At 42.0% G+C, this 12,197-nt stretch overlaps 1 protein-coding gene across 2 annotated transcripts; it reads right to left on the bottom strand.

The window, feature by feature from the left end:
* Nucleotides 1-6: 6 nt before the first annotated feature.
* Nucleotides 7-10,045, bottom strand: LOC104909399 (probable asparagine--tRNA ligase, mitochondrial). Of its 2 annotated transcripts, none has more exons than XM_031552088.1 (5): nucleotides 9,910-10,045; nucleotides 8,846-8,966; nucleotides 7,999-8,139; nucleotides 4,893-4,973; nucleotides 7-503 (listed from the first exon to the last, which is right to left on the bottom strand). In XM_031552088.1, exons 2-5 carry the CDS (start codon nucleotides 8,903-8,905, stop codon nucleotides 84-86), a joined length of 702 nt encoding a protein of 233 aa, XP_031407948.1. In that variant the 5' UTR covers nucleotides 8,906-8,966; nucleotides 9,910-10,045; the 3' UTR covers nucleotides 7-83. The 2 variants fall into 2 exon arrangements, with proteins under 2 accessions (XP_031407948.1, XP_010704471.1); XM_010706169.3 differs by lacking the exon at nucleotides 7-503 and adding an exon at nucleotides 510-1,453 and having other exon boundaries at nucleotides 9,910-10,043.
* Between the last annotated feature and the right edge of the window lie 2,152 nt (nucleotides 10,046-12,197).

The raw sequence follows: 12,197 nt of genomic DNA, 5'->3' as shown, positions 1-12,197 counted from the left end.
AAAAAAAAATCACCAAATCAATCCACTCGCTATCTGGAGATGATGACTCCCTTCTCCTTTGGAAAAGGGCAGAAGGGACACCTTCAGCAAGGAGGTGTCCTATAATTAGCAACTTCCCATTTCACACGTGCAAATATTGACAAACCCACCAGAAGTGGTTCCTCCACTCTATACACACAAGAACAGGCTAAGGCCAATGTTCTGAAGCGTTTATGCCCCAGATTTATGTTCAGCCTGCTTGTGTATAATAAATAACCCCATTCACCGTGCCATCGCTTCACAGATTCAGAGCAAGGTTGTTTTTTCATGTTCACGATGAGGAAAATGAAGCTACAACCTTGTGCTTTTATTTCAATTAGATGGCTTTGTTTTCCACTTACACTCAAAAAAAAAAACACAAAAAAACAACACACAAAACCAAACCTACCTGTTACAAGTCGGGGAGGGGAAATAATGTGTTTGCTTTCAAGTTCTCTCCATTTCCTAGTCAAAAACTCCTCTACCTTACAGTGAAGAGAGAGGGAGGGGGAATCTGTATGAAACATCTCGGTGTTTCAGAGTAAATGCACTATAAACAGGCTAGGATTTGACATCAACATCAAAGGCTTTTTATTTTCATTCTAAGTACGGGAACAACTGGATTTAGTACCTGTTTTGTTCTCCTTCTCAAATGTCTAATGATTTAATTTAAAATTATTCACTTTGATGTCAGTCTTGCATTAACTTCTACTTGAGGCAATTTGCTTTAGGAGAGTATAAACCGTTTGATTCTTTTACTCTACGCAAGCATGAGGGGATAGGAGATGACTTTTAAAGCTCACAGAAATCACTGCTTTAGCTCTAGAGAGGCCCACAACAGCACACTGCTGAAGCTTCACAGTGACACAACTTCAATCCAGACTACCCTTTGTGATGCCCTATTACAAACATGAGTGGGCTTTCCTCTTTAGATAAACTGCAGAATTTTTAACTTCAAAGAAGTCCTCCTTTCCATTCCAGCCCTAATTCTGCTATGGCCCAGTGGGAGTCCAGCTGATCAGCTGTTTCTGCTGCAAGAAACATCTCACACAAACATACTGGAATTACAGACAGTGAAGAACCAGGTAGAGAAAAACATAAACCAGGAGAGCCAGGGAAGATGACAGCAAGCTCTCCCTCAGCTCAGTTCCAGCTGAGCCCTGCTGAGCAGCTCTCTTGAAGTCCCAGGCTCCCAGGTACTGGCTGCCTCCCAGACTGTGACACATCTCTGAAGGGGAAACACCTGATGGATGCTAATCCTGTTGCATTTAACCGTGCTTCTCTTCCCAGCAGATCCCAGTCTTTCTTGGTGCTGACAGGGTTATTTGTCAGAAGCATGGTAGGAGTAAATTTCAGTAGCAGACACACATTTCTGGTTCCACAGGCCACACAGCCATGAACTTACACTCTTCAGGGATCCAGAGTTACTTCTTCTCTATGAGCAAGTGGTATGAAAATCAAATCTACTATACTCTCTCTGGATACATTCTGGAGAAGAACAATACTTGGATGGTTCTCAAGTTTTACAGTAAAATAAATATTCCTTCATTTAATGAATTAGTCTGATCAGTCAAGCACCGATGTCAAATGCAATGAGGTATGTGTGTGGGAAGAAATAAATCTGATACAGAGAACATATTACCTCCACTGAAGCCACCAGGTAGATTGCACCTCTTCTCACATGTGGAACATTGTTCCAGAAAATAGTAAGTCTGCAGGCAACACTAGACACAGGTGATATACACTTCAAAGAGCTGTGGATGCCAATTGAACTGTCATGCTAAGTGACTGCATGCAAAGTTCTTTCAACAGGCTGTGTGGCAGGGAATATGGCTGCCCAGGGTTTTATCAGAGCATTCCATGTCAGGAAAGCTCTTCCAGAGGGGAGAGGAGACTGCAACTTCCCCACAGCAGCTGAGGACAGTCAAACAAGGCAACTTTCCAGAGAGCAAAGTCAAAAAGACAGAAAGAGACCCAGAATGTACAGAGTCTTCAACATTGCAGACAGAGTGGGAGGCTGCTGAAAATAGCAGGGAACAGACACACAGCTGGGTCACAAAGACAAAAGGCAGGCAGATTTCCTAGGGAGCAGCCCCAGAAGTAGACTGGGTCAAGTTTATTGCGATATACAAAGCTTTTAAAGGATTTTAGACTTCAGTAGAAAAAAAAAAAAAGACAAGGAAAGGATCTCCCCTAAGGTTCTCAAAGAAATTATTATCTGATTAAATTCAAGAGGGTTGTCTCGCCTTGTTGATCCTAACTCTCCCTATTTGGAAGATTACCTTGTTCTACTTTGCGTTTCACTAAAACACAGCTCTCAATATTCAAAGCTTTTCTGGACTTCTCAGTAAGTTTCTTTCAAGGAAGATGGCGCAGCCAAGAGGCTTCCTGCCCTCAGGGTTCCAAAGAAAGATGATACTACCAAAGGTGCAGAAATCTGCAGGTTGGTGTTGCTGATGTTCTCTGTGCAGGTTAAGATTTGCCTAGCTGTTTTCAAACTTTCAGCAGTTTCTCCTCAAACTTTTTTCTTTGAGCTGCAGAAAAAAAGTCTCAAATACAAAGGATTTCTCTGAAGTTCTTACCATTTTCTGACTTATTTTTTAAGATTTCCTCTGTTTACCACTCTCTTTTCAATTTTACAGTACTTCATTTTAAAAGTATTTTCTTAAATTGATTTGCCCAGCAGAGGTGAAAGGGATTCCCCCTCACTTTAAACCTACTATGAGAACATCACAACCAAAACTATGTACAGACTAATCAGTTCACTCAAAACCAAACAAAGATGATGAGGAAGCCAAATATATAAACAAACATGAATCTTGCAGGATTAAGAGGTCTAGGAATCAAAGATCATATGCCTTCAAAAAGTTTTTCCCTTCTAACTCAGGATAATGCTTTCCCATCTCTTCAAGTCTCATGTGAAAATAGACTCTTCTTCACTGTCCACCATCTCTAAAGAATACAGCAATCTGAACAGTGGTCAGACATTAGTTAGAGGATTAAAACTACTGTGGTCTTAAAGGCTACTCAAAGCTTTCAGCTTATTTCACCCACAGCAGCATAACTAAACTGGTGATACTACCCATCTGCTCAATGGAATTAATTAAAAAGAAGTGCAAAAAAGCCAGCCTTGTCTGCTTGCAGACTGTCAGCAGCAGGTACATTTTACTACTGCTAATTCAGGAGCAATAAGACATCAATTTATGTTCTGTTCACAACTGGAGGACTGGTCTTATAATCTTATGTCCATGATTTACATGCTCCCAAGGAAGGATTCATGTCCCCCAGGATTTCCATGCCAAGGAACAGTCTTGCTGTTCCTGCAGAGTGCAGCAGTCACAACAGTACAGCCAGTTGTCTTGGATTTCTGCTAGCAGAGCTCTGCAGAAAGGAAACTAAGCCCTAATTAAATTAGGCCAGATGATAAAACAGTGCTCAAAGAAGAAATAAATCAGGGAAAACTTCTCTGAAGGCTCTTTTTTGTGGGGCAGACCATTCAATTGTATATTACTCAGTACTTACTCCATACCTTTCAAGCCCACTTTCCCCAGGACTGGTACTATTTTACTCCTAAGCAATCATGCTAGAGAGAGATGAGCAGTTTTTACCTTGAACTGCTTGTTAAGATCCAGTTGATACAAGTTTCAGATTCATATTTCACCACCTCAACTTATATTTGCATCAGTGCTTCTGCTACTACCAGCCACCTACGCTCCAGTCCTGCTTTCAAGTGGATACAATTTGTACCAAAGACGTAATATACTGTACAGCTGCAAACTGTATAATGTTCTCATCATTAAGTGTCACTTGTTTTCACATCTTAATTTGCATGCAACAGCCTGGAGGGAACCTCTGGTAGCGGTTAAGGGATCTCAATTAAACAATAACAACTTAGTTTAGCTAATCAACTCTATTGTCACGGCAAACAAAAAGCTGAGCCACACATACTGGAAGGGAATCACTAGTAGCACAGGTTAGACAGTGACATCCTGAAGAATGAGTAGATGGAGGCTGTTTGCCATGAGGCTGTGCAGAGAGTGGAAGACGTGATCCTGTAGCAAGCAACTGCTATGTCGACAGTTTTACTTTTGCTTACAGATGATTCACCAGCAAGGCTGTAGTCAATGAGCATAAGTGGCAATGGATGTAATTGTTTGAGATAGAAAAGTACATTTCACATACAGAAGTATAAAAAGCAGATGGAATATCCTATGATTCATGAACGTGGGGGGTTAGGAATCATGAGGAATCTGTAGTGTTTATAGCTGTGTACAAGTTTTGCAGGCATTTTTGATCCAAGATGTCAAGTACTTAAGAAAATGACAAACTGTGGCAGTAATCAGAGAGACTTAGCAATACCAGGAGATAAGGCAATTTCAGTAGGAAGAATTCCAATATGCAATAAGAGTGATTTGTAGGGAGGAATATATGTGTGAAAAGCAGTTTGGGATATTGCTGACAATTCTTTTAAGGAGTAATCTCATGGTTGCAAAGAAGAACCAAAGTGAATTACATCCTTAATTTCAGAGCTAACAAATATTTTTGTATATTGGGCTGTCCTCAACATCCCATTACATCTCTATCACGTCTTCCTGCTCACTAATCTATCTCAGGGCACCAAGGATAAAGTAACTCATCAGTACAAAAGGTACTGATTAACGTATTAAACAGGACTTAAAAAGTAATCCAACTGTTTAATTCTGTCTCAGTTATTCGTTGAAGGAAAGGATTGCTATATTAAAAAAAAATAAATCACAGCAGAATATAAAGTAAAGGTGTTATGCAAACACTTCACCTGAATTTCAATGATTCCAAAATTGATGTGCAAGTGAAATAAATAAATAGATCAAGAAACTCTATCTACTCCAACTTACCCCAACTTGAAAGAGTTCCCCAGCACCTTCACAGTCATTTGATGTAATTATGGGAGTATGAATATGCACATAGCCATTATCCTGGAACAGAGAGAACAGTCAAAATTAACTAGCTGAAGACATCAAGTATCAACTTCAAAGATGATCTCCACCAGAACAAATCATGGCTCAGCTATCAGACCCCAAACAGGACAGTATGTGCAGCCTTTTAGGCAACTTCTGCCTCTCATGGACAAAAACAAGAGGACTACAAATCCAAGCATACTACTTGTGCTTTACATCCACATTTCCTGAAGATTTATGCAACTACTACGTGTTTTTGCAACTGCTTATCTCCACAACACTCCCTCTAAATTGGAAAGACGTGGATCAATTACTGGATAAGGAAAGGGTTGGATGGTCACAAAGAGCTGTGGTCAATGGCTCGATTCCCAGGTGGAGATCAGTGACAAGTGGCATTGCCAGAGGTCATTACTGGGACCTGGAGCTGTTTAACATCTTTGTCAGTGGGATTGACTGCACCCTCAGAAAGTTTGCCAGTGACATCAAGCTGAGTGTTGCAGTCAACACGTTGGAGGAAGAGATGCTATCCAAAGAGACCTGGACATGCTTGGAAGGTGGGCCTGTGTGAACCCTGAAATTAAAAAAGGCCAAATGCAAGGTCCTGCACTTTGGTTGAGGCAAGTCCAAGCACAAATACAACCTGGGCAAAGAATGTATTGAGAGCAATCCTGTGAAGAAGGACTTAGCCTGCTGGCTGATGAGAAATTCAAAATGAGCCATCAAAATGTGATCACGGCTCAGAAAGCCAACCGTGTCCTTGTCTGCATCAAGAACATGGTGGCAGCAAGTCAAAGGAGGTGACTGTCCCCCTCTACCTTACTCCTGTGAGGCCACACCTGTAGTACTGCATCCAGCTCTAGGGCCTCCAATACAAGAAGGACTTGTTTCCTCTGGCATCATTGTAATGCCCAGTAAAAGGGAACCCTTCTAAAAATGAGGGTGTGCCAGCATTACCACGATACAGGCAATGATGTAGCATAACCCATTATCTTACACAAAATACTAAAAACCACCAAACAAATAAGGAGTGCTCATAAAAGCTGAAGTATCACAGATTTTGCCAGGGTAATACAAATTCAATTCACATCACAAGTTCTGATGCTTATCATCAACTACTTAAACAACTAAGAAAACAGGAATAGGACTTAATGTTCAAACTGAGAATCAAACTAAAGTGAATTAGGACTGAAGAACTCATATGGACATGCAGTGCATTTTGTAGAAGTAATCTAAAACAAGCAATAGAGAGCAAAGTCCCCATAGTCAACTCCAAGCTACCTTGGTTACAGGTGCAAAGACCTTGGCTCGCCAGGTGCTCCTCACAGAGATCCACTTACTGGTTCTCAAACATCTTTCTGTGCAGAACTATTTGCTTTGCCTGGGAAGGACACTTTTAGCCTGTCAATACAAAGTGCAGCTCTCTCCTGTATTTCCATGCACATTCCAGAGACCTGCTGGTCATGGGTCCTCTCACTGCCCCATAAGACTTCAGAATACCACCCCCCTTTTTTTTTTTTCTTCTTTTTCTTTTTTGCAGCAAGTATTAATACCACATGAGAGATGATACATGTTTCAAACTCCTTTCTAAAGCACATAAGGGAACTTCTGCGTGACCTGCAAAGGTCAGAAAACCTCTCCACAGCTCTGCAGAGGAAAAAGGCTGTGGCTATACTTCCTAGCAATCACACAACCTGACAACATCAAGTTTGAAACTGCAGCATTTTTGGGACGACGTAGGTGGCAATTTAAAGAGAATGCTTTCCTTCCATCAGAATTGAAAAAAGCTACAGCCATCCTTGGTGCTAGAAGAGTCGTGACATAAGCATTTGCAAATAGCAGGTCTTCCTCATCTCTTAACTTTACTGTAGCTGCTGATGATCAAATACTTCACATTTTGCAATAATTCTGAGCAGTTTAAACAGGAATACGTCAGCCTGAGCTGGAATTAACTTGGAGAAGTAAAGCCTTTATCAGAATATGATGCTTTTTTGGTATCAGCTGGCTTCCTTGACAGGTTTTAAATAACAAAGTTTTGTAGGCATTGCCACCTAGTGGTTCAATATCAGCAGAGACCAATTCCCAGTAAAGTCATGTTCTGTGTTATGAGTAGATACAATGCTGGAACTAACAGCAGCTTTAACTGACACGCTATTACTATTAAGCTCTTAAAACACAATCTTTAAAATACCACACAGTTTCATACAGACAAGTCTCTGAGTGAGCAAGCATGCTTTCTTCATCACTACAAGCAGAATGTAAGAGCACACTCTGGACCAGAAATTCAATCTCAACAATTCCAATCTGTTCTTTGAGACTTCCTATAATAATAGGAATGCTGTGCATGTGATTCTACACCAGCTAAAGTCAGTTTATTTCAACTGAAACATAAAGAATAGCTGTAAAAGAAAGAGCTCCAGTATGTTAGAGGACTTGCTTTCTTACTTTATGTACTCACATGGTCTCTGTACAGCATCTGGAATTAGAGTTAATTCACTATCTACACCCTGCCCACAGCTTGAGGGAGGGGACACATTCATGAAATACAGATGTTTCCAATCCATCAGTTTGAAATGCATTAAAACAGAAGCTTCTTAATCTCAGCTAACAGTATCCACACAGACTTGCAAGAGAGATAAAAAGAATTGACAGCAATGACATGAAGATTTGAGTCTGTTTGTCCGTTGCTTTCCAGTATCACAGATATTTCCACCTAGGAGGAGGCTACTGTCCAAGGTCACCGCTGAGAGTGAATTAAATAATTCCTTATTATGCTGTGTTCTACAGACCACACACAGTTGGAGGCAATCATACTGCAACTAAGTGAAATAAAAATAACAGGAAAACAGGTGGAAAGACACTAGAAAGACCACCAGCGTGCAAATCTCACCATCAGCAAGACCCTGGTCAAGGTCTCAGTCTGGCCTGGACCTGAAAAAACACCTCCATGCAGTGAACACATGATGGCCCTTTCCTCTTAACATGTTCCTGTGAGGCCTAGCCCAGGCAGTGGTCTACATGTAAAGCTCAGGACAGTGAGGACTACCTGGAAGAATGAGTGGATTGCTGCCGTGGCTTCACTGCGGATTCTCAGGAGGGCTCCAAGTGCATTGCTTCTGCATCGCAAGTGTGGGAACTGCCGGACGTACTCCAGTGGGTGCCTCTCCTTTATTTTGAAGGGGAATGACTAAAAGCAACAAGCCAAGAAATACAAGAGGATGAGAATATGGAGTCAGTACATCTCTATTGCCATGTATCAAATAGCAATCTCCGCATTCTAAAACTCAATCATCATTACAGAGCAAAGAGGGGAGAAAAGCATTTTTTCCCTCATCTTCTCTACTACTTTGTGGATGTATATTTTATTTTTTAAATTTTTCTAAACCATGAACAGAAGAAGAGTAGCAGCACTCTGAAATGCTTTATCTTTTGGAAGTTGAGTCCCTCGAAAGCCAACTGTTCAACTCACTGCTGCAATAGTGAGCTGTTCTCAAAGATGCTTGCAGCAGATTCTTCTGCCTTCACAGTCTGGAGCAGTTAGCCAGATTCATTGCTTCCCTGATTCCTGGCTAAAGTTACCAGGTAAACCACGTAGCCCAGAAAACTGCTTCATGGTGGGACAAATGCACTCATTCAGCTGCCAACATTTGCACCTGTTTCCACACAGGAACAGCACTGCCCCAGATGAGAGCGTTCAAGGCATTCCTATCAATTTCTTTTCCTCATATGATGTACCCTACATACATTGCAGCCAAATCAAAGTTTGCAGGCATACTGAGTTGGAAGACAAACAAACAGCACAGTTTGTAGCACACTCTGCTGGACAGTCAGGCATTTTGGCCTTCATTCCCAAAGTGCTCCTATCAGTTGGACTCCCTGCTGCAGTGACATACCAAAGTGTCACAAGGTCCCACCACATGAATGGCTTCAGCTTGCAGCTCCACATCTTGCATCTTGTGAGGGCTTTTGACCAGTTTCCCTTGCACTTCCACTGCACTTCCAAAAGTCAGGTCTCTATGAAACCAAAAGCAACAACGATTAACTAGCTGTTAATACAAAGGCAACTACAATTTAACAGCAAGTCAGATTTTGTTTAGGTTAGATATTAGGAGGAAGTTTTTAACAGAGGGTGGTGACACACTGGAACAGGTTGCCCAAGGAGGCTGTGGATGCCCCATCCCTGAAGGCATTCAAGGCCAGGCTGGATGTGGCTCTGGGCAGCCTGATCTGGTGGTTGGTGACCCTGCACATAGCAGGGGAGTTGAAACTTGATGATATTTGAGGTCCTTTTCAACCCAGGCTATTCTACGATTCTATGAAATGAGAATAAATTCACACTAGAAGAATTTAGGACATTGGAGTGTTGGGACAAGAGAGAGGAACATGGGCTTTTATAAGAACACACTGATGTGGACAAATGAAGCTTGTAACAAAAAGAAAACATACCAAGTAATGCACAGAAGGTTCCTGGACCATCATGAAACCCCCAAAGTACAACTGACAGTAATAAAATTAAGCTGAAAATCAAGTGCATTATTCTATTATTGTCTGACAACAGAACAGGCATGCCTATCTAGAAAGTATACCTACACAGCCATCTCTCAAATCAGCACAGTAAGAACAAGAGTGATCATCAAAAACCTGGAGAACAGTCATCCCCAAAAACAGAGTGTGATTTCCAAGGTCCAACAGTAGTCCAGAACACCCACACTACTACAGCTACCAAGAAAGTGCGATCCAAATTAATCTGACAGGACAAGCAGCTGAACCACAAAGCCACAGCTCTATCTGAAAAAACACAGACAGAGACCTCAAACTGCAGCTGTTTCTTTCCTATGATCAGGTGCCAGCTGCTGGAGGCTCCTCCAGCACTGAGGCACAAGAAAGGAGGTCTCAGGAAACCCAGCTGAGCACTGATCAACACACATATTTCTCCAGGTATCGCAAACTGACCCACCTACACTCCAGACTGGGATCAGCAACCACCTGGAGGCTTTCCAGAGAGCTCCCATCATTTACATGCAGGAACAAAACCTCCTTCTGGGATCGGACGGAGCGGACCCAGCCCTAAAGGTAAAAGAAAAAGAAATTTGTTATTTCTTGTCATCAGTTGCATATAATCATGTTTCTTTTTGTTGTTTTCTTCCCCTCCCCCGAAGATCTGGACACACCACAGCAGGCCTATTTCAGCTTTTCAATGAAATCAAAGGAAATATTTCTCTATGAGGAAGTTGAAAAAACAACAACAACAAAAAATCCCAACAATGTCATTTTTTTCTATTCACTTCAAAGCAAATAGGAACAAAACCTTAGGCAGAGACATGAGCTCTCCCCAGGAGTAAAACAAGCATAACTAAGATCTACCTGCATCTCTGTGCAGCTTAGAAGAACGAAACTGGCAGAGTGCTTTGAAGATGAAAAGCATTTTAGCAACGTACACATTTCTATTAGTTATTTCCCTCCAGAGCACTTTTATTGCAGCTCTGCAGGAATGCACAGTGCTTTAAGTGAAAATACTCCAGGCTATTTTGACAAAGTTAGTACCAATCTTTGTTGCAGCAGTGCCTGTATTTAGGTTCCAAATGGAAATGGTTCACTAGTTGTTTTTGATTATATGCTCAAAGCCATTGGACTGTTGAATCAATGACACTATAGCCAATTCATGCAACGTAAAAATGAAAATTAAAACTCTGACACTTCTTCATGTTTCTCTTTATGCCTTAAAAATCAATATTGCCATGCTGTCCCCATTGAAAAAAAAAAAAAAAAAACAAAAAAAACATTCTTACCCATTTTGAACCAAAGAATTAAGTCAGTGGTTCAGTGGGAGATGAATAGAGGTTGTGAGAATGAGGATTGTTCTACCTGGAGAAGATTCCAGGGGGATCTTTCTGTGGCCTTCCAATATATAAAAGGGGCTCATAAGAAATACAGAGTGACAGGACAAGGGGCAACCAGATGTAGACTGAAAGAAGATAGATTTAGATTGGGTATGAGGAAGAAATTCTGGCTGCCCCATCCCTGGGAGTGCCCAGCCTGATCTGGTGGAAGGAATCCTGTCTATAGCAGAGGCCAAGAAATCAGTCTGCAATTCTATGATGCATTTTAGGAAATGAAATATGAAATAAAAGAATCTAAAATGTACAGACACCAAACAAAACATAGCTAAATGCAAGGTTCTGCACTTGGGCTGGAGAAATCCCAGGCATCTATACAGACTGGAAGGAGCAATCCTTGAGAGTAGCCTTGCAGAGAAGGACATGGGAGTCCTGGTGGATGAAAAACTTAACATGAGCCAGCAGTGTACTCTTACAGCTCAGAAGGCAAATGGTATCCTGGGCTCCATCAGAAGAGGAGTGGCCAGCAGGGATAGGGAGGTGATTGTCCCTCACTACTCTGCCCATCTGGAGTAGTGTGTCCAGGTTTAGGGCCCCCAGTACAAGAAAGACGGGGAGCTGTTGGAGAGTGTCCAGAGGAGAGCCACGAAGACGATCAGAAGGCTGGAACACCTCTCATATGAAGACAGGCTGAGGGACCTGGGCTTGAAGAAGGCTGAAGGGTGACCTCATTGCAGCCTTTCAGAACCTAAAGGGAGCCTACAAACAGGAGGGGAATCAGCACTTAGAAAGGGTTTATAACAGCAGGACAAGGGGAAATGGTTTGAAGTTGAAGGAAAGAAGGTTTAGGTTGAATGTCAGGGGGAAATTCTTTAGAGAGAGAGTGGTGAGGTGCTGGAACAGCTGCCCAGAGAGGTTGTGGATGCCCCATTCCTGGAGGTGTTCAAGGCCAGATTGGATGGGACCCTAGACAGCCTGGCCTAGGATTAAATGTGTAGGTTGGTGGCCATGCATGTGGCAGGGGGGTTGGAACTTCATGATCCTTGAGGTTCCTTCTGACCCAGACCATTCTGTGATTCTATGATAGGGGAGCTGCATTTTGGATGCCTTGTCTAACAGCTCCTCACCTCACCTAGAGCTAAGACAAAGCTGCTCTTATAACAAAACCTGTCCACTGGGAAGTTTCCAGCTCACATTATGATAATTCTGCAGAACCCTTAGATCTCCTGCATAGGAAACACCTAATATGGAGGGCAGGTGCATACAAGAGATGTGGAAGATGTTTATGCCATAAAACTAAGGATTACCAAAACTTCAGCCTTTCTTTCAGCCTCACAAATTCAGACACATGTTTACCTGAGCATCCTCTGCAGGTGGTTCCACTTGAAGCAGTGTTAATGCAAAAAAA

This window comes from Meleagris gallopavo, chromosome 1 (assembly GCF_000146605.3).
Source record: "Meleagris gallopavo isolate NT-WF06-2002-E0010 breed Aviagen turkey brand Nicholas breeding stock chromosome 1, Turkey_5.1, whole genome shotgun sequence".
NCBI lineage: Eukaryota > Metazoa > Chordata > Aves > Galliformes > Phasianidae > Meleagris > Meleagris gallopavo.
The sequence above is the reverse complement of the archived record's forward strand: the minus strand, read 5'-3'. Positions and strand labels throughout refer to the sequence as shown.

Excerpts from the sequence above, each read along its gene's own strand:
- LOC104909399 (XM_031552088.1), bottom strand. The coding sequence starts at position 8,905 with ATGCAAGATGTGGAGCTGCAAGCTGAAGCCATTCATGTGGTGGGACCT. Across the intron at positions 8,140-8,845 it reads TGGGACCTTGTGACACTTTG|TCATTCCCCTTCAAAATAAA; the intron begins GTATGTCACTGC and ends TGTTGCTTTTAG. Across the intron at positions 4,974-7,998 it reads CAATCCACTCATTCTTCCAG|GATAATGGCTATGTGCATAT; the intron begins GTAGTCCTCACT and ends TCTCTGTTCCAG.